The sequence below is a fragment of the Toxotes jaculatrix genome, chromosome 24 (assembly GCF_017976425.1).
Source record: "Toxotes jaculatrix isolate fToxJac2 chromosome 24, fToxJac2.pri, whole genome shotgun sequence".
NCBI classification, from domain to species: domain Eukaryota; kingdom Metazoa; phylum Chordata; class Actinopteri; family Toxotidae; genus Toxotes; species Toxotes jaculatrix.
In genome coordinates this window covers 10,762,068-10,787,624 of record NC_054417.1, presented here as the reverse complement: position 1 = coordinate 10,787,624, position 25,557 = coordinate 10,762,068, and the positions used below count along the sequence as shown (strand labels likewise).

Sequence of the window (25,557 nt, the reverse complement as noted above, 5' to 3'; positions counted from 1 at the left end):
TCCTTGGATGAGGGCTTTGAACGCAGCTCAGTCTTATCCCCCTGGAACGCCAAGTAAGTTAATACTCCCAGCCTAGAGCTAAGAGACACATTATTTATGAATAACGTTGAAAAACACAAGCATTTATAACCTCGACAGAATATATTTTCATAAGCTGGCAGCTGGACTCATGATTTGCTGGCGGGAAGGTTGTTTTGAAAGTTTCAGTAAATATTTCATTTTCTCTGAAGTCTTTCCTGTTTTCGATAAAGATAGGAACTCAGACAGTATTTATGTGTGGGAGCAAATGTGCGTCCTCCTGTTTGTGTCTATGTATGTGTAGGCGCACTTCTGAGGGAAACCTTGTTTGTGTGAATTTGTCTGCAGCGGGAGCAAGACATGTCTTCAAAGAAAAAATCGTCCATGTCTTTTTTTCCCCAAACTCATCTGTTAGCGTCTCTTTTCCTTCGTCCCTTGTCCTGCTCCTTTCTTATTTCTCTCTTACTTTGAAATCTCTCCATCTCCTCTCATGTCTGTGGGATTTACTTATAATTCCCTCTGTCTTTATGTCCTCTCTTTCACTTTAATTATGCCTCACCTCCTCTCATCTCTCCCTTTTGAAGTTTGTTCTTCAGCTGCCTGTCACTTTTCTTCTGTTGTTTAGTTGTTATCAAAATGAACCTGTGTGTGTGTGTGAGTGTGTATGTGTGTGTGTGTGTGTGTGTGTGAGTGACTGTGTGTGTTTACCAGTCACTCTGACTGCTGTTTAAGCCGCCCAATCATTTATAGACACACTGGGTTTAAAGCAGAGGTTTTCAAAGTCTCACACTATGAGCACAACTATGTTCCTCCTCCCAAAATGCCAAATTTTCCTTTGATTCTTAAGGAAACATAAAAACATAGTTATTCTCAGGCAGGTTCTAGATATATAATGAATCTTTTATGGATGTTTATAGACATTTATTAGCAATGGACATTGGAAATAATGATATCCTCAAAAAGTGTTAGTCACCCTGACTGTAAAAACATGTGTACCACACTCAGGTGTTAAGATTTTTGACTCAAATTCACCTCACACTGTACCTTTGCCTCACATCTCTCCCTCTGTGCCTCCCCTTCAACTCTGTTACATCCCCCAGGGGAAGCCTCACAGTTTGAACACATCTGGCTTAAAGCAACAGCTGGGCATTTTGGGAAATAAGATTAATCCCCTTTCTTTCTGAGAGTAAGCTGAGGAGACTGATACCTCTCTGATGTTTGTACTGTATGAGGCTAGAGCTGGCTGACAGAAAAAGCTAGCCTGGCTCTGTCCAAAGTTTATAATGTAGACAAAAACAGGTTTAAGTGTTGTAAAAGTTGTTAAATAAATAAATAAAAACAACAGACACAGAATCATTCTGACTGATTCTGCTGGAATGAATAAATTAATAACAAAAAATACTTACAGAAAAGTGCTGTGAGAAACAGATGCGTGAAAAGAGACAGAAAAAAACAACAAAAATATGAAAGCAACAACAAATTGACTTAAACAAGTACAGGACAACAAAACATGAAAGTGACATTAAAACTTTAGAGATAACATAGTGTTCATATGTGTGTTTATGAAAAGAAGTATTGTGCATAAAGTGTGCTTATGTAATGTTTGACAGTGAAGGCCTGAGCAGTGAATGCTGGATCATCCTGGAGAAAGTTTGGAATCAAACACACGTTATTTCACTCACCCGACATCGGTCCAGTTGTACTTTGAGCGGTTCTGGTTCAGATGCTGGAGGAGCCTGGACCTTGAGCCAGTTCTCACTGCTGTCCACTGCCTGCTCACACTGTTCGTACAAGCTGTAGAAGGCCAGAACCTGAAGGACACACACAAAAGCACATTTTGGTCAAAGGGTAGAAAAAGAAGCCTCAGTTCAAATCCCACAAAGACACAAGCAAACACCCACACAACATCTGTCTTGTTTCACAAACTTTATTCTAGTTTGCATCAGAGCTGCACGACCAAACTCTGTCCCCACCTGTACTACACTGAGACTGAGTCATCGCACTCAGATTCTTACTCAGTAACCAGTCTTGTTGTTTAAAACAACAAAACAAAAAGTATGGTAGAAGCAATACTTTTACAACCGGGCTGTGCACACAAACCAAAAAAATATAGTACAGGGTTTCTGCAGAGCTAATCAAAAGAAATTATTTAAAGAGTCATTTCTATGTAGGGCACCCTGAGGTGCCTCAAGAAGGGGCCAGGGATACCACAAGGTTTTCTCATCCCTGGAATCCATGAAGAAAACAAGACAGAGAAAACTTATGATTTCTCCAGCAGTTTTTTTTTTTTCTTTTGTAAATGTTAAATGTAAGCTAATTTCATTTTTCAACACGGTGAAATATGCATTTAAAATGAAATGCATTTAAACAATTTATATACTAAATTTGATTTAATTATATTTTATTTTATTTAATGTTTATTCTAAGTTCAATATTTCTCGGCATAGTAACTAGTCTAAAACCATTGGCTTCTTTTATTCTGAGTGATATAGGTACAGTGCTGAAATTTTAAGAACCATCTCATCAAATTCTTCTTTCTCTTTGGAGGAATGTATTTGAGAAAGACGAGGTGTTTAAAATTCATTACAGAATTCACATTTGGAATTTTGGTCGGCAACTGTTGCACACTGTCATAAGAAAATATTCTAGCAAGGTGATGCAGGGTAGACATGAAGGTATCTGTGTGTACCTTTGTCTGGTAAGCCAGCCACGCCAGTCTCTCTGCCAACAGGGCACAGAATCCCACCCAGCGCTGGTTAAGCTGCTCCGCTGCCTGGGCAATGTCTTCAGCACGAGTCCCCTCTGGGGGACAAGACAGAGATGGGGCTAACACACACACTCACATATATTCAGAGATACATGCTTCACAGTTCACATGTGGTCTCTTTGTAGAGGACAGATACACACACTCCATGCACACAGAATCTGCTGAAGTGTCATCTGTAGGGGACGTGAGACGAGCCATTAATGTTCTGCACAAAATGAGAGCTCCGAAACTGTTTATCTGAACACAGGGACACGGACACACACGTCTCACTGCGCATTCACACTCACCACTGACTAACATTCGTTTGATGTAAATGACCAATTTAAAAGAGCACGTAAAACTCCAGCGCTCGGAAAATGAAAAAAACTCCACGAGGTTCCAGGAGGGAAAAGTCAATGCTAAAGTTGCAAAAAAAAAGATGGATTCATACTCTTGACTCTAAAAAAGGGCAAAGTGAACCCCATCGGCAGGATGATAATGGGACCTGGAAAAGGCAGCGTCCTGGCTCACATTTCTCATCCGGGCTCCAGATTGCTTTTTCCTCTGGTAATCGTACCTCCATTATGTTCCATTTACATTTGCATGTCAAACATTCAGGACAATGCTACTTTGGACTATAGGTTACTATAAATATAGTTGCATAAGCTTAATGTTAGATTAGTGCCATTATATATAACTCTGAAACTGAAGGAGGGTTGAGGTTGAAGACACAGAGTACTGCTTACAACAATTATATTTCTTCTTCTTAGCAACAAATCCCATGTGCAGACCCAAAGCAACAATGAATGTATCCCACTACCAACTGCATTCAGAGCCTGATATATCTAATTCCTCTGTGCCATAGAGCTCTATTGTGCAAAAACTATTAAAAACACATCTATGAGCCACACTGTTGCATTGGATGACAAGTTCCTTCATTACCATGAACTCACACACTGAAGTTTATTTTGACTCAGTCTCACATACATCACCCTGCTGCTGGTAATACTTACTTGAGCTACAAATGTACCATTTCCTCCTGTTAGTGTATTGTTTGCCAGCACACTACTGACATTTGGAGGGGTTGACATGTTTACTGTCTTAGTGGACTTTGATGGAGGGTTGAAAATGTGCTTCTGTGTCTGTTTCTCTGTGTATTCAGTGAACAGACTGGTTAGTGCAAGGGATGATGGTGAGGGTGATGGAAGTTAGAAGAACTTACACCACATTAACGACATATGGTTCAGACAATAATTACGAGCACCCAAAGGAAAAAAAAAAATGTGTGAACTTATTTCTGGCAGCCGATACACCTCCTAGTTAGTGGAAAGAACTATATTTCTCAGCTTCAAAACACCTGTGGCAAAATGGTTAAAAAGCTTGCATCATATTAAAATCTGAAATTAACTCTAATGTGATCAATTTATAATTCAAAAGAAGCTACTTTTAAAAGAAGCTAGAAACTTTGAGAGCTCGAGGAAGACGTTGGTTTATGCCTTTTCATGGGGTTTTAGTTTGCATTAAGAAAAAATAACTTCCTAACTTGTGATTTATTTATGATGGTACCTGCAAATGTTTACTGCTTATAATGATGTTGTGTCTGTAGAGTTTTGTTAATAACCTTTACTAAGATTTTCCAGGGTTTAAACACAATATTATTATTTGCATCCAGAAGAAGTTTTTTTCCTCTCTCCACTTCCACACACACACACACACACACACACACACACACACAGCCCTGCTCAGCAAGTTAAGGAATGCTCAGGCATGTTTTGTTTGGCTGAAGATTAGAGCAGCAGCACGAATGAAAAAAGTATAAATGGAGTGTTTCTGTGCTTTCAGAAGCCCAAACAATTGCACAAGGACAGAGGAGAGGGCAGAAGAAAAGCAACATCTCTCTCCCTCTCTCTTTCGGTCTGTTCCTCTCTCTATCAGCGTTTCTATGGAGACAAGGAGAAAGGGTGGGCCAGGTGGAGGCGTTGCCATGGGGACAGACAGGGTGTGCATGCGTGTGTGTGTGTGTGTATGCATGTGAATGAACGAGGGAGCGTGCGTGTGAGTGTAGACATTACCCTGCTCAACCAGTGTCTGCGCTGTGCGTGTCGCCTCTTGAAGCTTTCGGTACTTCTCCGGCCGCTCTCTTTCTATCGCCTAATGCAAGGAGAAAGGGAGTTAGGGAGAGAGAGTGGTCGGGGCAGAGGGAGAAATAGGGAGTTAAAGGACAAGAGACTGAAAGAGAGAAGCAGACACAGAAAATGAATAACAGGCCGAGAGTATTACTGGTATTACTTCCACGCAGTAACTGGTCCTGTAGCTTTCATCGGCCTCTGATCTTGTTGTGCTGTGACATTTAGGACAACCTGAGCGTGTCTGGTCATTTTTTGGACACACAAAAAGGTCACTGATTGTTTTAAACCAGTGGGACAAAGTTTATTCTATGTGCACTGGAAAAATTAAATAACTGGATTTGCTTACAACTGTACGATGACTGGATGGGAATATGGTAAGTTACTTTATCTAATTATAGATATGTTAATGCAACAAGTTATTTATTCTGGAAGAATTAGTTGTGTTTAAATTCTACATGATTTCCATCTGTTCTTCTATCATAAATCTAAATGTGTTTGTCCATCAATGAAAAACTGTATTTTAATATTAGCTTTTATTTGTAATTGTTACTCATTAAGTTGGCTTAATTCTGATATGTCAACAGATTCCACACAAAAGTTAAACTCAACATGTTTGGCTCAGTTTCTTCAGTGTAAAAAAACTTTTCCCAACATTTCAGAAGCCACAGAAATTTCTAATAGTGCAAAGCCATAAGCTATAATATTGTAAAAACTACATAAGTGAGTTGGACATTTTGGGAAGTACACTTACTCTCTTGGCAAGAGTTAGATGCAAAGGTTGAGATGTCGGTGGATTAACTCTAGCCTATGTAGGTTTACCTGAACTGTGGCCACAAGAGATAATTACAGGATAATGGAACAGAATCTTTCCAAAGATTCTGTTGTTCCTGTTTCCTGTGGTTATGTTGTGTGTTTTCGTTTTTACAGCAGGCAGCTGTTGTATAAAACTACACACTCTGAGTGGACATTTTGCTGCATGTCACTGTCCAGTCTGCATCATAACAGTGGAGACTGTCCTCAAAGGTATGACTGCTATATGGAAGGTAAAAATCATTCCTGACCTAACTGTGCGATGGAACCTTGTTATTTCAGCATCACAGGTCTCGGCAGATTAAGCTCTGCGAGCGTCACACTGTCTCTTTCACACACACACACAAACACACACGCGGTGTGTTTTACCTGCACTTTATCATACAGCTCCTGAATGCTGCCATCTTTGCGTGACACGGAGAATTCGGGGCTCTGTAGGATGGCCTCACCGCGGGTCATGTAGCTGTGGACCTCTGTGAAGTCCACGTCAAACCTGATAACACAGCCACATACATGCACTCAGCGGTGTTATGCTGACATTGTTAAGCACAAAAATATGTGCTGCTGCAATTTTAAATAAAAACTCCATTTTCAGTTGGATCTTTCACTGTTCTTGTTAGCACTTAATATGCAGATTGCACATGGCCATTTAGTACACAGATTATACTGACCTACAGTATAATCTGTGTAAATTATTAACAACTGGGGAAATGGAAATTATATTCAAATATAGGAACTTAAAAATGCACTTTGAAAATCATTAGCATAACATCAGTGGTGGAGGAAGCATTCAGAGCTTTTACTTAGCAGTGTACCATATAAAAAATATCAGGTGCCCTGTGGAGTTTTCTTGTAAACCTACAAAATGTATGTTTACGGTCTGTGTTTCTCACCCACTGTGTGTATCCTTGAGGTCTAACAAACATGTCAAAAGTATTTTGAAACCTGTATTGTTTACACCTGTGTTTGGTGGTTGTGTTTTTTTTTCCCTCTGCCTTTTGTTGGCCTGCTACTGCTGCCATTTGTTAACCAATGGAACAGCCTGAAACTGGTGGCAGGAAACAGTGCTGCTCCCACATGCTCACACACACTTAAGTGATGTTAAGCTACTTTCAACAAAACACTGTATAATGTTTTTTTTTTTTTTCAAATTAAAAGCCTACCTTAGTAAGCCTTAAATAAAGGCCACCATCAGAGAAATTACAGCATCAAAGTTAAAAGTAATGTCCCGAAAATGTTGTGGGATGTTTGTGCGACTACTTTAAACGCCATCTGAAACTGAGTCAAAGTGTTTAAAGTACAGGTATTTTAATTGTCTACAGAAGGACCACGCTTGAGTAAATACTACTATACTAACAGATGCTTAACAGATAAGTTGCTTGCTTCACTACTCTCTACAGGATTTTCAAAAAGCTGCTACTTCACAACTACCAGAGGCTCAGTTACAAGCTGGCCTCTATTCCCACCATCCTAGCTGCTCATTATCAGTATCTGCAGTGTTTCATCACCTACCTGCTGAGATAAGACAGCAGAAAGGGGTGCATGTAACTGAACATTTAAAATAAGTTAGAGAAGAACCTTTTGATGTGTTATTGCTAAGTACAATTAAAAGCAGACACTGTTAGTGTACCAGTGCATACGCACCTTTTCCTGAGTTCAGAGTCTACCACCACTTGTCTCTTCTTCTGTGGTGGTGGCGACTCCCGGGTTTGGCGCACAGTGGACACCTTCTCCCTCGTTGTCACCTTGGTAACGGTCGCTGTGACAGAGTGGGTCAGCTCAGACTGCTGGGCCACACTGACAGCCGATGACAGCTGAACATACACAGGGAAAAAAAAAAATAAATACATTTAGACAAACTGCACACAACAGCAGGCACTATATCAGTTTACAAGGATCTGTCAAAAGCACACAGATCCCAAATCACTCTCTCACATCTGAGTGTATGCACACACACACCACACACTCAAGAAAGAAACAGAGCCCTTGAGAGGCAAGACGAGAGGAGAAATCAAAGAAATGTGTGTTACTTTACGCTGTTACATGTTTAGATGAAGGTGTGTGCTTATTCCAATTCAGAGCATTGTTCGCAGTTTCTTGTGATCTTGTGCGTGTAAGTCAGGGTGGGTTTAGTTCCGTTTGAGCAGGGAAGTCGAATGACAGGTAAGCTGCTTCTGCTGCTACTGGGATAGCCTTCCTACCAGGGAAATGTATGTGTGTGTGTGCAAGTGAGTGTGTGCCCAGCTGAAGTGGTGCCCTCACAGGTCAATCTGCTAATTATCTGACTGATTATAATGGACAAGCATGTAAGAGAGACGGAGACAAAAGAAAGATGTGTGCAACCAGTGTGACCAGCTTGAAGCCTGCTGCTTCCTACTGAGGTCAATCTTTAAAAACAGCTCACAAATACGTAGTTTTATGTTTTAAAAAATGAAAAAAAAAATCAAATTAATCCTACTTCTCTGTCCAGCTACTGATGAACCCAACCTCCCTTTTGAGGTTTCAAGGCAGCTGTAGGACATTTAAGAGACACATCTGCCCTGAAATGAGCCTCTGGGGCAATATTAAGGAAAAGTTTGAGATTCTGGTATATAACTCTTATTTGCTTTCTCTTCGAGAGTCAGAGGAGAAGATCAATACCACTGTAACGTCTGCACTCTAAATACGAAGCTACAGTCAGCAGTTGGCTGACAAAGACTGCAAACAGCGGGCCTGTCTCTGTTCAAAGGTGAAAATGAATAATCAAAGCTCACTACTTAGCAAGTTATGTCATCAATCTACTGTAGCTATTTAACTGATTTCTTTTGTGCCAGCCTTTGAGTTTTTGAGTACAGATAGTGTTCCCTGAAAAGGGATCACTCTCAGGGCATTAAGAGTCCCTTTGCAAATCTAAAATATAAATAATTCCAGTAATTTAGTCATTGCTCAGAGGGCTTTGGATAAAAGTAACATTACAGTGCAGTATGTTATCAGTAAATTAAAAAAAAAAAAAAAAACACAGCAGTACTTTATCTTATCTCCTGTCAGTGCATGTCAGTTTTAAAAGCACAAATGTGACAACAGAGAGACAGAGATAAAGAAAGACGGGAATTTACTGAGATTGTGTGGTTACAGAATGAGACGAGAGAGCAGCGGGGGAGGACGTGGGTGAGTGTGGGGGCACCAGCAAGGATCACACACAGTTTTGTTTTTTTTTTTTAATTTTGGAGCCATGGAAGATGAGCCCTGACTTCCCAAAGTTGCTGTAGCTGCTTGTCATTATTCAGCCCTGAGTGAGTGACATATAATGCAATGAACTGTTCAGTTATACATCTTTTATATGTGTGGTGTACCTGGGAGCTGCTCATCTCCAGACTCTGGATCAGTCGGTCCCAGCGCTGGGCAAAGCTGTCAAGTCTGGCCTCCAGTTTGTTGGCCACCTCCTTGTTCTTCACGCTGGACAGCAGGTCCTGGCTCATGGAGCACAGCTTGTCCATGGTGGGACGCTTCACTTCCAGGTCTGCCTTCAGCATCTGCAGGAAAAAACATGAACATCTCATAGAATGGATGACCAAAAATGTATAGTTTGTTTTTAATCATGTACATTCTTCCTTTTGCAAAATCAAAGTGATTTGTAGTTCTCACAGCAAGACGGCGAAGGCAAGCTACCATCTCTGCCTGGTCCTTAAGGTTGGAGGTCTTGATGGAGCTAACCAGCTCCTCCTTCTGAGTCAGCCAGGAGTCAAATAAACACTGTGAGGAGAAGAGCGGAGTTGGAAAGAGAAGGACAGAAAAGGAAGAAGGAGGAATAGAGAGAAAAGAAGAGAAAATGAGAGGAAATAGGACAGCACACAAGAAAAAGAGAGAGGGGAGGAGATGAGAAGAGAAGGGAAGGGAGGAAAGGTGAGTAAATAACGAGTGGAGAGGAAAGAGGAGAAGGAAGGGGAGAGGAAACAAGATGAGAGGAGAAGAAACCAAAGAAATCCGAAGACAACAGATTTGTAGGACGAGGAAACAAGAGGGAGGAATAATGTATGGATGAAAGTGGAGGGGGGGCAGGAAGAGAGGGGAGCACAAGGAGGAGGAAAAAAATGTTATGATGTGGAAGGCGGTGCACTTGAGGCCATTGTCTCCTGTTGTTACAGACAGCTCTTGATTGCAGCATCCTCCTCAGGCCTCTGAAAAGCAGCCTATTGTCTATGACAGCCTCTTCCCCCTCTTCCCAGGATTACACTGTGAATATTTCTTGCTATCAGCACACGGACAGTTCATTTTGCAATCAAAGCCTCGGGTGGTACTTGAACAAGCATTTAGCCAGGGAAAGGGGGGGAAAATTGAATTTGGTGTATTTCCTGATGTTTTGAATAATTAATCAAATTAAATGGGGTTCTTATGCATGTCTAGGAGCCAGTGGAGAGATTATTTCATGATCAATCTGTACTTATCTGTGAAACTGAGTAATCACACTTCATCAAATGAGCCCTTGATGCCCCTTGTCCCACTTTGTGGCCACATTACGCACAGACAAAATCTAAAAACACACATTAAACACTACTACTATTAAATATTAAGACTTTTCTATCTATGTTTTATTATACTTGCTATCGAATAAAAAAAGACAATGTCTTAAATGTGCGTAAATATATATATTGGCTCTAAATGATAAAACTGTACTGGTGTAGCACCGGTGTATTGAAATGTCTTCTATTTAACAAATCTAACAATTAACAAAGGCTGACTATGGCCGAAAGGGAAGCAATGCAAATCTAGTTTTGGGGCATTTAATTAAAGCTGATCAGCTAATCGTGTATAATACGATGTTGTGATTTTAGCTTCCTCAATTATTAATCACAGAACATGTGCAAATCAGATATCTTGACACATTTAATTTCCTTTACAAAGTCTGCTGTGGCTAAAAATATTAACTGCAAAGATGCTGATAAAGGGACACACAAAATAAGAGTTGTTTCTAATATGAAAGCCATCCAAACAAGCATTTAATTAATAATCTTAATCAAAATATATATGTATGAAACAGCCAGAGTTGTGGGGTGTGATCTAACTGATCTTAGAATGAAGGTATACATTGCTTTGTGTAATATAAATATTTCAAAGTTGAATTTGTGCATATTTTTGCACAGCTAAAGAGATAAAGACTTAGGCACAGTGGTGCTTTGAGCTAAATGCTACCATTTGCTAATTAACAAGCACGTAATCACCATGGAGGACCAGGGGTCACATGATGCCCAAGATAGGAAAGTTGGAAATCTGTTCCCTCGAATATTTGCAGTGACCAGTCATTAAAAGCCTAATTTCCTCTCATCAGTAGTCAGTGTTCAACCAACTCCAAAACACAGTGAATGTTCACTAAACTCCTCCTGCCTTACGTCTATGTACTTGCCAACCAACACCAGAGAAGACAACAGTCGTGTGTGTTTTTGTCCGTTCTGTAGCCTGTCCTCCGTGTGCCGTGTACAGTGGATCACTCACAGGTCTGTCTACTACACAGGTAAAACATGTTGAGGGAGCATGGGCTTCATGAACTTCACAGAAATTCATCCAATAGCTGTTAAGATATTTCAGATTCTGAGTCTTGTTATAGAGATTTTGTCTCTTACTGGTTATGTTTGATGAAGTGACATATTCAATTGTGTGTGATGTACTGTGGATATACACAAGTGACTTGTGCATATAATTCATCTGTCCAAGATGAATGACATTATGTGAATTCTGTTTCAGCTTAAATTTTCTCTTAAAGCCTGAAGAATGTGGGAGTAGACATGATCTGGATGATCTAATCTCATTATCCATGCAGCAAATACTGCTGTGAGCCTGCCTCAGCTCAGACACACACACACACACACACACACACACACGCTCATACCTGTTCATTAGTGAAGTGCTGCCATTTTAGTAAAATCTCCTGAAGCAAAATCCAGCGTTCTTCTGTCCATCTACAAATGGCTGCCCAGCGATCACCGAGCACCTGCAGGACACACACCACACACACACACACACAAAAATCATCTATTAATGTCGACATTGGCACAAAAAATCCTTTTGAATTATTTCCCCTGAGGGAGTGAAAGATTTTCATCACACTGCCTCAAAGGCTAATGGATTCACATTTTCACTTGCCAGTTTAATTTTTTCAGCTGCCAAAAATGTAGTTTGATTCTGGTTCCTCTCTCACCCAGAGGGACGGAGCTGATCATGATTGTGGAAGGGCATGAAATTCAGAGATGACAAGAGCAAAATATCTCTATATCCTATCCAAGAGAATAGGAGCCATTGACTGTACAAATAAAAAGTAAGTCACATGGTGATCTTTAGATTTAAAAGAATCAAATAAAGAATCAAATAAAGAATAAGTAACTGTATTTCACTTTTAGTTCATTACTATCCTGGAGAACTTGCTGGAATTTTATTTTTACGCTTTTTTTTTTAGAGGTTTTGTAAATTTAAATGCTCTTAGATGATTTCTGGCTTGAATTTTTGGATCTGAAAATGAAAATTGCCAACATGAGCTCAGTGATTTGAAAATTGGACATTTCATTTTTTCATTTTTGACAACATAAAAAAACGCACAACAACTTAAAATCAAGTTTTTGAGCTTGCACTACTTCAGAATACCCTCAGGACATAAGGATAAATCAGACCTCAAAAACTCAGACAGATGGGTTTTCAAAGTAAAACAGGGTAAATCGACTTATATAGCACTTTTCTACCTTGACAGACAAAGCAATTTACAATTTGCCTCTCATTCACCTACTCCAACAAACACACACACACACACACCAATAAGTGGAGGAGCTGCCATGCAAGTTGTGGGGTTGCCCATCACAGGAAAGTTGGGCTCATTGTCTTGTTCAAGGACATGTGGACAGAAGGAGCTGGAATAACCCAACCAACCCTGAGTTCAGTGGTATTTTAATTCAGATATGATTGAGTTTCAATATTAGATATTCAGTTCAGATTCAAATCATTATTTGCTTCTGTACAACTACTAATAATGATGTAAATGTTAAATATTTTAATTGCTTCTTCCTGCCTTTGGGACATAACTGATATGGTATGTTATCTGGTGTTTTACTCGGTCCAGCCTACAGACATGAACACAGTATATGCAACACAGCATGTGGGAGCCCCGGCAGACACAGACGCAGAGGCTATCAGCTGTAAAAGTTTATTTTTCCTGACTCGTCTGTATTGGCAGCTAGCTGTTAGCTGAGTAAAATGAGAGAGACACTCTTCCGTTCCATTTAACTGGGAAGGACAAAACCCACGGTATGTCCACCGAACACAGTCATCACAGTGACAGGGAGAGACGGAGAGGGGGGAGGGCGGCGAGGGAGGAGAGGAAATGAAAAGACAATGAGATGCAAAAAAAAAAAAAAAAGTGAGCGAGTAAAGACAGATGTGAAGAGAGAGGCTCAGCAGGTTAATCTTAAGATGAATAGCCTGTAATTAATCAAGTGACAGTTCAGCCGCGTGGAGAAACCAGGGAAGGCACCTTCTTGTTGCATTTTACATTCTGGCACACAATGTTCCCTCTCATCTATTTATCTCTCTTATCTTGTATTTAGTAATAAACTGCACAGCAGGAAACAAGGCCAGTTAAACCTCCAGTCATTAAAAAGAAAGTTAAACGAGAAGTTGCATTAGTTTCTAATGATATTAGATGTGATTATACTTTGCACGCAGCACAGCCCGTGTGTGCTCTGCATTGTAATGACTTAATATGACATGGTGAATAATTCAAGATACTTGCAGCAGTATTGTGTCATTAATATATTTGTGCAAATTAGTTTTTTTTGTTTTTTTTTTTTGAAGGAGTATAGATTAAATTTTAAGAGGAGAGATTCTCATTTTCAGCTTTTCAGCTTTCAGTAAAGAGGAGCTTAATTTTATCCACAGCTCCTCAAACCCAAAGGAAGAGTTTCAGTCGTGTGCATATTATTATTATTATTATTATTATTATTATATCATCTGTGGTGTGAAGGTTTGTGGTGACAGTGTTGCAGTTTGGTTCTGGTGCAGTTCATGTTCACACAACTGTTTTACAGACAAAATGGCGTGATGCAGACGGACAGGTAACTCATTAACTGGACAGTTTTGGTGATATCATTCTGCATCATCAGCGCATCATCCAACCACATGGGGAAAACAAGTTGTGGTGAATGACAGCGTGCTGCACTGAGCCTGATGTGTTTATCCTCTCCTGAGGAGCTCACCAAGGAAGAACTGATTATAAGTACTATTATTATTCTTAGACTGCAAATCAACTGCATGTTACAAAGAGATAGAGACAGAACAGAAAACAGGACTCTGGCACAGTAATACTGGGAGATTCCTGTGGCATCACTATGTTGGGCACTTTTTAATGGACTTAATGAACTGCCAAAATATATGGAGCAGGATACAAGCTCACTACACTGCAGTTTTAACTGCCGACTGTTTGACTGATGCACGAGCTGACGTGCATACATGTCACCTGAACAGTTCACAGTCAGCCGATGGATTTAGTGGTGGTTTAGCTTTTGATAATATGTTAAAATTATATAGTTAGTATCAAAAAATGCTGTGGGTGCACCACAGTCTTGCTTAGAAGCAGACCGAGACCTCGACTGACCGAGACCTCGACTGACGATCCGTGGAAACCAGGGAGAAACGGCCCAGAGTTCGAAAGAAACAGGAGAGAGTTGACAGCACCCGAAGAGATTTTTAAAAACATGAAAAACCTCACTGCAACTTTCACGACCAGCTCTACTTCACAAAGCTAAATCCTTAATGCAACAATTCTTTATTGATCCAAGAACATAAAGAATCTTCTCTCTCTCCACAGCAAGGTCAGGGGTCAGGCTCAGCTACTGAGCAGCAGCCCGGCGGTGTCTCGGAAAGTGGTACAGATGCCGGCCTACTTGTTTATCCAGCGTTCTTGTATCAAAAGCTCTCACAATCAATTTCAGAGCAAGGTACCCTCCAACAGCTGAATCTTAGACAAAGACAACAAAAGTGTGTTGGTGCGTTAACACGGGGCAAGATGTTGCAATTAAGGCTAGTGCATTAGAAAATTTCAGTTTGATACTTTGCAGTGTCTGGGAGTTAACAAGGGGGAACTAAGGCCCATGCATCAGAGGCTAAGACAAGCATGGAGAATTAACCACACAAACAGGCAGCGGAGTCTGACTCTTAGCTGGAGTCTGTGTGATGATAAACTTATAGAGTAAACAAAATCAGCAGAAAGCTACAGCATGCACACACATACACACACACACACACACAAAACACAAGCACGTCTCGCTGCCAAGGTCTAATTACTGCACAACACCAAAGACAAAACTATCTCCCATTCAGTCTATTTTCCCTGAGAAACATGCCGGAGTCTGCTGAGCCATTTCCCACAGAGAGAGTGAACGAGTGAAAGAATGGAGGAGTGGAGAGGCGGAAAAAAAAAGACAGTGAGGCTACACAAATATTTTAAAAGAAAATTAGCCCATGAGGTATTTGTCTTCCTACAAAATTTTCCCATTGCTCTGTTTTTTCAGCAAAGTGTTTGCTTTTTACCTGAAGTTTGCTCTCCAAGGCAGCGGTGGCACTGTCTCCACTGTTCTCGTCCACCACCACCACCATGTGGGTTAGAGAGTTCACCCTCACCTGCTCCAGCTCTAGGTCCTCCTGCAGAAGCTGTAAAACACACACACACACACACATAAATATAGTACAACAAAAATACACACACCGACTAGTTTAAATGATAGTGAGTTAATGACAGAATGTGGTCAGAAAAAAGAGAAGATAAACATTGTTGGAGTTCAGAACAGATCAGTGTTTCAACTATATTTCTTTAACACCGGGTGGCAACAGATGAGTTACAGTTATAACAATAGGCTGAAAGTTCATTTTTGTGCAAGAACAAACTCTTAAACAAGGTTGCAACTATATTGTTAGTGTGCTCACTTCAGTGATCCACACCTTTGAACTTTCTTCATCTAGACACTTGAAATACTCCAGCTTCCTTATATTTCCCTCTAAAAACTTCTAAATATTCAGTTTATTTAGGACAGCTGTGCTTTAGGTAGCATGGGACATGGCTGTGTCTTATGGTTCAACTAACAGTCGAAACCGTTTCAGGTGGGTGGATGTTCTACTCGCTCCCACAGCTTCTACTGTCAGTTTACTCCAAGTTCTTACACTTCAGTCAACACTTCAGCTGATACTGTCTTTCAGTTTATACAGTTTCAGTTTATACACTTGAATTGGCATCATTTTTTTTTTCAGGACTTACAACTTCAACTGATCATTCAAACTCCACTTATCACTTCCACTTCACATTTCAAATCCTTTCACTGCTTCAGCTTAATCTTTAGCTTCATTCAACAGTCACTTCACCTGACACCTCAGCTTCATTCAGTGCTTACAGTCTGATACTTCAATACTTCCACATACATAAGTTAACAAGTACCAAATCGCTAACCACCACACACATTTAACCCCCCACCCCCACTCCACCCACCCTGCCAGTTACAGGATTCAATTTTCAAAGCTCTTCTGAAAGCTTCCACTTCCTCTACATAATTTCTTCAGTGGTTGCAGCCCCTGTCAAAATCAAATTCTGGCGTGCTGCAGGGGAATTGGCTGCAAAGGCAGACAAAAAAAGTAGGACACACACTCACAAAAGAAAAAAGTATGTGAGTTTACAGTGTTTGTTTCTGTGGTAAACCTAAGATATCTAAGTGAATGTCATCATGTTGTGTTTGGTGTGTGTCCCCACTCGAGGTTAAATTGTACAGCAGTACGACTGGTGGTGATTTAGCCAATCAAGCCCATTTTCCCTTCACCCCCCCCCCTCCTTTTCCAGTCACAGAAAAGCCAACAACACAAACATAACAGAACTTATAGTCAACACATCCCAATTATCGACGCTCTCAATTTAAACCCAGTGTACTGCTTAAGTGTTTACCAGTGAATTTAATTATGGCAGCTTCTTTGTGGTGAGGTTGGCTAATTGTTGTTTTGCCACAGTCAGAGCCACTGCAGGCTTGTTGTGTTGAATCCAGTCTGACAGAGTCTCCTGCTGTGAGAAGGAAGTGAAACCCCCGGAATCGAGCGTGGGTCTGACAAGAATTTGTAAGCAGTCGGGCTAATTTGGTGCGTTTTAGTTATCAGAGATGTGTAAAACTGCCAAATAAACAAGCGGGGTTAACGTGGGTGCAGACCACAGCCTCACACTGCTAAATATACCGCAGTCAATTATACCTGTGTGTAGACGGAAAGTTCAATCTCGACCTTAGGAAGAGTAGTTCCAAAAACATTATACATAACAGGGACATAAAGTCAATGCAAAAGTAAATTATGATTAAGACAGTGATATATCTATGTTGTCAAACTGAAATGGAATAAAAGATTAAGGTTCACTGTCACAAGACAAGCACTGAATGACGTTGAGGGGTCAGTTAAAGTGTGAGCTCTGGCTGAAACTGACATATCAGTAGAAATCAAAGAGCTGAAAAGCGTCAAAGATTGAGTTGAACTTCAAGCAATGACAGGAGCTGAAATGTCAGTTGAAGTGTAAGCGTTCATTTGAGCTGGAAGAGTCAGTTGAAGTGGAACCCCTGAGAGAAATGGTTATTAACTAACTAAAGAAGATGTAAGCTGGAAGTGTCAGTTTAAATTGTAAGAACTTAAGGCAGTTGGGGTAAATTTTCTATTAACAATGTAAGTTGTGGGACTTGAGCTGAAGGAAGTGTCAGCTGAAGTGTTCGCATTCAAATGAGATGATGTTAAAAGAGGCTCTTCTGTATCTTCCTTTTTGAAATTCTGCTTCAGTACCTATCTTCACATCATAAAACAGCTATCCAATTAGCTACCTAATTTATTGAATGAAGCTTTAGAAAAGCTTCATCTGAGAAATCCTGGCAGCAGGGAAGTCAAAACAAATTATTTCCTAGTCCCTGAACATCAGCAAAGTACTGTTCACCAGCTTTTTTAGGCCAATTTCTCTGGACCTGATACCAGTAAGACCACAGGAGAAAATAGGTTAATGTGCATCAATCCAAACCACATTTTGTCCTTTTTTTTTTTTTGATACCTTTGAATGGTTGAATTACTGAACAAGGCTACTGGGCACAGACCCACAGGCTGGTTTGGATCTTTTGTGGCAAAATGCTTTGAAAATGACTTAGACAGCCTCTCTTCATCTCCAACAATGAACCAAATACTTCACTACAGTCAACCAACAGCAGGACGTAGAGTTGTAGTTGACCTGCAAAACGCCATGTCTACGCTGAAGGCGCATTTGTCAGCCATCTGTCTCACAAGCGTCTGATCTGAATGCCTCCCGTGTGGGCATACACAGAGAACTGGAGCTGCTGCTGCCCTGCATCTGTACCCACTGTCTCACAGTTCATCCATCAAATGTCAGCATGCTTCTGCCTACGTACACACTGAATACTGCACCAGGTCAAGCAATAAACAGAAGCAACAATATGTTCGCCTAGATTGGTTCAGCCATGTTTGAGGAACAGGGCCCAGACCAGCAGCTGCATACCTTGTGCTCTTCCACTTGGTGTTTGACATCCTCCAGATCAGGACCCATTGGCTGAGCCCCCATTCGATGAATCCGTGCCTCCGTCACATCCAACCAATCTGTGAGCTGTTGCAGTTGCTGGTGCTGCAGGTCCATCAGGACCTCGTGGAGTCTGAGAGTGAGAGAAATTTCAGCACGTTATCAATCGTATGCTGATACCACAGGGTTGAGCCTTACTCACAAATATTTCAGAAATGCAGATGAAGATGTGGTTAAACACTCTCATGCCACAAGCAGTGATTACTGCTGATTTAATTGGTAAAAATGGTCCAAGCCACTTACTCTGTTCTTATATTCACCACTCCATTACAGCAGACCCTTGCTGTCTTGTCTAAGTGGTATTTGGCAGTCCAGGCCATGTCTGCACAGCCTTGTGCTTGAATCAACAAGATTATCAAGGAAGATAGCTGAACAGTTAATTAAATTTGGCTCCGTGTCAGTTATCATTTGATTCACTATAATTAGAAAGGCCGCTGTTCTTTGTACCCATGAATGTTGGCTACTGTGGGGACCATCATTCAGTGTGTAAAAGGAGATTAAACTTCACTGATAGGCCTAAATTAAGATCGAAAAAAGAATGTGAAATCATCTTGGCCTGGGCTGTTCTATAAAAATTAGCTCTGAATATGATTTAAATAATTGTGTGTGTGTGTGTGTGTGTGTTGTTCAATTGTATTCTTCTTCTATAGTTTGTTCTTTGCAACTGTGAGAGAAAATGTGTGTGTGCATGTACCTGCTCTGTCTCTCCATGCTTGCCACTCTCAGGTGCTCCCACCGGGAGTTCAGGAGGTTCATCTGCTCCCTGACCTCTGAGTCTTCCTCCTCGCTAAGATTCCCCTCTCCCAGCAGGGCGGCACCAGCCCGGAGGACCCTCCCCACGCTGCCCTGGTGGGTGGTCAGCTCCACCATGTAGCCCTGGTGAGAGACAGACAGATTTTCACAACGATTCCTATCATTTTGCCTAATTTACCCTCCGAAAGAAGTGGAGTGCCTCACATCACTACTCCCACTCAACAAGCCTTGTCCATTCACTAACTGCTCTCAAACTGTATTTCCACCTCTCACCTTGGTGCTTAATCCATTTCCTCTGAGTACTTAACTCTTATATGATCCCTCAAGGGTCTCACATGGCAAAAAAGTTAGTTAATTTAATTTGGAGAGAATAAAAGTCGATAGTACACCAGTGTTCCTGTAAGTCCACATCCATCAGAGTTTACTGAACACTTACTGTTAGCTTTAAAACAGCTGCTCAGTGCAGCATCAGCTCTATAGGAGGACAAACAACTAATGAAAATATAATTATGAATACTATATTCCATTTCTGCTTATACATCCCCTTTATGTTAGTTATGTAAAACTAAAAATCGAAATAAATCATTTGTAAACTACCAATGTTTGTGAGTCTAAACCAATTAGAAGACATGAAATGTTAAGAAACAAACAAAAAAAAAAAACAATTTTACAACATAATTAATTGCAATCACCTTGTTGTTATCATAGCTTCTCTGCTCCATCTCTTACCTCATGTGTGTGGAACTGCTCCTTCACCTCCTCCACATGGTTGGAGATGGGAGGCTGGGCCTGGAGCCCGTCTTCAGCTGACAGCAGCCATGTCAACACCTTCAAATTCAGTAATGAGTTAACATAACACACTTAAAGGATAAGGGTGACATTATTCTATGTTTTCACAAACTGTTGGATCTGAGGAGTTTGAAGAATTTTTTTATATTGTTTTATCCAATTTACATTTACATTTCTGTTCTGGGTATTTCTGAGGATTAGATAAAGCCTGAATGACATGTTTAAAAATAAAATTTCAGAAAACCTGAAACACAAAAAATAACAACGAGAAGTTCCATGGTGATATCAGTTAAATTTTTACCGTATTCACCTATAGCTGTCTTGCCTTAACAAACGTTACTCAGACAAGAAAAGATATGATAAGTTTGTGGCCAAAGGTAGAAGGACATGAGTTCTACAGCTCTCCTTTCATGCAGGTGCAGTTCAACTCTTTGCGTGATTCTGCAGAAAGTTTGTTAGTTAATAACTTTTGTGGTTTTTCTGTGTTGGGAGAGAAAATGAACGACATCAGCCTCCCTGCACTCATCTGCTACTTCAGTCTGAAGGGCTGATCACCCAGGGAGGTCCTTAGCCTGACCTGATTCGGCCCAGACTGCTACTTCTTCCCCAAGATGAAGAAGCAGTTCAGTGGCCGCCATTTTGACAGTGATGATGACCACTGGACGCAATGTGTAAATATAGGAAGAAAATATGTTAGATAAATGCGTGACAAAGTGACTCCTTCTACCTTTGGCCATAAACTCTGACTTTGGATACACACAAGGGCTTTTTCTGACAATTAGAAAAATAAAGATGCCACAAGACTTATTTAACAGAAGAAGACTCAGAAATACATTAAATATAACCATCTTACCTCCTCCAGTGCAGCCTGGTAGCTCTCCAGACTGGTGGAGCCTGGAGGCAGAGGACTGAGGCCTCGCTGCAGCTCCTCCTGGCTTGGAGTCAGGAACTAGAGAGGGAAGGGATGGATGGAAGATAATGGGCAGAGTTGGAGCGTAACAGTGGGATAGGGGGATGTGAGGAGAAAGAGAGGAATGGACAGTGCCAGGGTTAGAAAATGTGTTGAGAAGTTGAGGGAAGCAAGGACGGAAAGAAAGAAAGAGGTGAAACAAGGAAATAGGCAGCATATTAGAAGTGAGAAAAGGAGAGCAGGGAGGCAGAGGGATGAGCAGGGAAAAAAAGGCAGCGTGAAAGAAAGGTGGAAGACAGAGAAGATGAAAAGAGGCCTGTTAGTGTTTGCCATTACCGGTGCTGACAAGCAGTTCTGGCCTTTGTCCAACCTTAACAACTTGTCCTAATTTTCTTTGGGTCTCTCTCTCCCTCTCTATCACTCTTTCTCTCCCTCTCTCTCCATATCTCTCTTTGTGCACCCGCTACTGATCTGGACACTAACAATTTTTCTCTTTTTATCTCGTCTCTGCGTTCCTCCTCTCACTCTATTCTTCTCTTTTTCTGGTAATAAGGTCCTGAAAAGATACACAAGGCCTATCCAGAGTGCTACTGACTGTCCAGCGTCAGTCAGTGCCACTCTCTCTTTATGCCTGTTTTGTAGTACAAATGTGTTCAGTTTTGTCTGATGGTAGAGACCCAGAAATGTGTCTTGACTTGTAATGTGTTCAAATATAAAATAAATGCCACGCACTAAAGTCCCTGACAGTTTTAAACATGTTTTTTTTTTTTTATTCTTCCACAATTTGGAATGTCACAGCAAAGGGTCTAAGTAGTTTTGTAAATGGGAGATTTCAGTTTTTGATTTTTAATAAATCGGCAATAATACTAAAAACATGTTTTTACTTTATTATAGATGACTGAGTGTAGACTGATGGGCAAGTGTCCACGTGAGGGGTCTGAATACTTCCTGAAGCCACTCTAAGTTTGATGAAGGCAAACTGAGGTGATAAAATGTCGAGTCAGTTCCTCACATTTTGGAAAGAAAAACAGGTTGTAATGAGACATTCATGAATTTCAAAGAACAGTGGGAGTCCTTAAATAAAGCTTATCTGAAAAATGATCTTTTCTTATTGTGATGCCTTTTAGGTGCCAGCCAAGTTAAGTTGAGCACCCTGCTGGTACATTAAATACCAGTCCCTGAGTCTCTGAATACATTCCACCTGATTCAGAGCCAATTATGGGCCACATTTTCGTCACACAGCACAGAGTGACAGCTTTGAAAGTGCATCTCAACATTGTGAAATGTCATGTTTTGGAATAAGCATAAGAAGAAGTTGTTGCTGAAAAAAAATTGCTGTATCACCACTGATTAAAAAAAAGAACAGACCCCATACGCATAATTAGTCTCATGAATTGTTAAGATGAATATCAACAGCAAAATACATTTCAAACCTTGAATTAAATTAAACCACCATGTGACTGACAGGCGCAAAGAAAAAAAAATGTCCAACTCAGCAAGTCCTGTCTCTTCATATTTGTGGAATATTATGTTTCTTCGCCACAACTCTGACAGTAAATCCACTTTTCGATGTATTTCCACCTGTCGCTTGTACAAGGATGGCATCAAATAATAAAACATTTGCGTAAGAAAATTCTTTGAAACAAATACCTTTGCATAAGGAACAAAACTAATTAACCCGCCCTGTTTGGAAGACTTGCACTCTTTTGTGTAGCAAGATCAACTGTAGACTTCTGCTGGACATTTTTTTGTCAGTGACACAGACTAACAAGAGCAGACAAAACAAGTGTGCGGCCAAAAACATGCACAGACAGATGGACGTTTGCCATGGAGTGTTAGCAAGACACGGACCTGATCAGTAAAACGCCTCCTCTTTTGCTCGGGCGACTTGACATAGGCAGCCTGGGTGTAGGCATAGCTTTTATAGCGAGGCTGAGGGGAGGGACTCCGCACTCGCCCCTGAGCCACACTCACTGTGATCTGAGAGAAAGACAGAGAGATAGAATAGGACAGAGGAAGAGGGAGAAAGGATTGGCAGGAGGTGTAGGGAAAAGGCCAGAAACAGGGAGGAGAAAGAAAAAAACAGAAGCGAAACAATGCAAAACATAGAGAGCAAAAGATCCAAAAGCCAAATTAGAAAGAGGGAGAAAAAGCAGAAAACAAAGGGAGGCAAGAAAAAGGCAAGAAGCAAGTGATGATGAAAAATTAAGATGAGGAGAGGCGAGAAAGAGAAGCAGAACAGAGGAGAAAAAAGAAACATGAATAATCGCACATAAGCTCTGTTTCCATCCAAATGTCAAGCTTATTTTAGGTGAACTTTCAAAACAGCATAAATAAAGAATAAAATACTAGACTAGGTGCATTTCTATCACCAGAGTGTCAAAAAAACACATTTATGAGAAAAATAGAAAGGCTCGGAAATTAATGTTCGGCAAGTAGTTATTTACTTTCATTTCAGCAAATGTTAAAATGTTGCAATATTTCATGCTCTCCAAAGATGAAAACAGAGAAATACAGCAACAAGCTAATGTACTAGGCCTGTTAGACAGCTCTACAGGGTTGTGGTGGACAGATATCTTAGACACCAGGTTTCTGAAAACCCAAGTCACTATGTGGATTATCTTATAATTAGATGGAAGCATTTACTAAAAGTAATTTCTTTATCAAGTGAGTGTGAATATGCAGTGCTAGAAAACACATTCAGATTCCTACTTAATTCAGCAAGTAGTATCAGCAAAATGTAGTTAAAACACGACTGTGCCATGTTTGACAAATATCTCTCTTTTGCAAATGAAAAGCTGAATTTCTAAGAAATAAAACAGAAATTTGTTTAATTTAATAAATTTAAGGGTTTTGCTGTTACAGACTCACTAGGTCTGGTAAGACCAACAGTTTATGGTCGCTAATGTTACCTAATCTTAGCAAACTTTAAATAGAATATCGTTGTGTAATGGACATTACTGAGTCAGTTGGCTTACTTTATGACTCTTCTCTACTTTTGTTATTGTTACTGATGAATTAATGTGTTAGTAGCATCTTACTGCGGTAGTTGATCAAGGTGGAAACTTGTTTTAATTACTTTATATATGAAATGCTCAAAACTGAAAGAGACATTTCTGTAAATAATTGAGTTGTTGTTAAAAAAATATTCCACAGATGAATGCCTTCATCTTGAAACAAGAAAATACAGGGTAGGCTTCTGCTCTGAAATTATGAAAAATTTCACATGGTTTTAGAAAAACACTTGAAACAAGTACAGTTCTTGGTTACTTTTCTATATCTGCTGTCTGTGTTTTAATAAATGTGAAGAGACCTGACTAGTAATCCGACAAGGAATCGTGGTTTTCAAATTGAATGCTTCAGAATTCACAAAAAATTCTTTGGATGGAAACCCAGCTATGGATAATGCAGACAATGAGTGAGCGGCAGCAACAGAGAGAACAGATGTATGTGTAGACAGAATGAAAAACAGACAGTGATAGCACAGAGTCAAAGCGGTTGCTGTTGAACAACCCTGTCTCAATCCAAAGTTAAACAACACACACCTTTAAAGCTAACTTTAACTCTATTAAATTGGATAACTTTTAATCCATATACAAAACTGCAATGTAAAAACAAAGCTGTGGTTTAGCAAATTATATGCTGGTGCTATCTCTTGCCAATCAGCAAGTACTTGAATTTAATCCCTGAAGCTTTTGCTTGACCTCACAGTGATGACAGGACTCCAGGAAGTCAATGCAGCTGCAAAGAAATGGGCTATGCTAAGCTAGGCTAATCATCTCCTGGCTTTAGTTCTATAGTTATTCCTTTAAATAAACATCACAATCCAAACAAAAAAAAAAAATCACTAATGCAGAAGTATTACTAATGAAATCAAGTATGCAGCAGTGCATCAGTAGTAGGTAAAAGTAGTCTGCTTTACATTTTGACTGGGGTCAGTTGGGACTACAGAGCTGCAGTTTTTCTGCAGCTGTGAGAAAGAACATGAAAAAGATAAGTGTAGGTGTGCTGCACATTAAATCTCTCTCATACTGCTATGTGCAATGAATTATTTATATCTGAGTGATAATCTGTATTCTCTCCAAATGTTTGACATGCATGATGAAAAATTCAAAAGTTCCCTAACTGAAATAAGTCCACTAATGAGTCATTAAGTGTGAGGCAAACAACACAACTTTAGATGAAGCCTGTTGGATGAGGCTCACAGTTGGTCGTACAGCTATTGTATGTGGTTTTGGATGGGAATCTACAAGTGGACGATGAGTCTGCGTTTCCTTTGTGGTGTTTCTGCGCCTTTCACTCCTGCTTCTTCATGTGCATTAACACATTACATGGTGCAACAAAGACAGTGGCAATTACATGAATATTGGGTGGATGACTCACTGACAACAGACGCACAGAAATATAAAATATAAACTGCAAGTCAGAGCGAAGCTTCAGTAAATAAACTACACAGTACGGCCAAAAGTAAGTGGACATAAACATAACCCCATGTGACTGCTGAATCTCCTTCACAACATGGTCATCAATCTGCCTTAAAAGAATTACATGAAAGAACACCAAAGTAAAAGTGTAAGAGTCACCTTTGAGAGTAGCTATCAAGTGATCACACAATTAATCATTTGTACGTTCATAGAGGAATAACTAATCAGACACTTCTGCCACATCTGACCCAGTGTGCTTTCTTAAAAAAACAAAAACAATCCATACCACATGACTATTTTCTTGTTGTTTTGTTATCCTGCATAAGCATGGACTTTGTGAAACCTTTAATATGTGCAGTATAAAATATTGC

General features: G+C 40.2%; 1 protein-coding gene across 3 annotated transcripts in view; it reads right to left on the bottom strand.

Annotated features, from left to right (window-relative positions):
* dmd (dystrophin) overlaps nt 1-25,557 on the bottom strand; it is a 198,804-nt gene that overhangs the window by 80,456 nt on the left and 92,791 nt on the right. For 2 of the 3 annotated variants that reach the window (XM_041032420.1, XM_041032421.1), the window contains exons 10-22: nt 20,706-20,801; nt 19,793-19,891; nt 19,005-19,186; nt 18,233-18,383; nt 15,250-15,369; nt 11,567-11,668; nt 9,328-9,435; nt 9,036-9,215; nt 7,348-7,517; nt 6,073-6,196; nt 4,837-4,915; nt 2,708-2,820; nt 1,701-1,829 (exon numbers count right to left, since the gene is read on the bottom strand). In XM_041032420.1, coding sequence (XP_040888354.1) covers nt 1,701-1,829; nt 2,708-2,820; nt 4,837-4,915; nt 6,073-6,196; nt 7,348-7,517; nt 9,036-9,215; nt 9,328-9,435; nt 11,567-11,668; nt 15,250-15,369; nt 18,233-18,383; nt 19,005-19,186; nt 19,793-19,891; nt 20,706-20,801 — 1,653 coding nt within the window. Of the gene's footprint in view, nt 1-1,700; nt 1,830-2,707; nt 2,821-4,836; nt 4,916-6,072; nt 6,197-7,347; nt 7,518-9,035; nt 9,216-9,327; nt 9,436-11,566; nt 11,669-15,249; nt 15,370-18,232; nt 18,384-19,004; nt 19,187-19,792; nt 19,892-20,705; nt 20,802-22,613; nt 22,743-25,557 lie in introns of all 3 variants that reach the window. The other variant, XM_041032423.1, reaches the window with a different exon arrangement.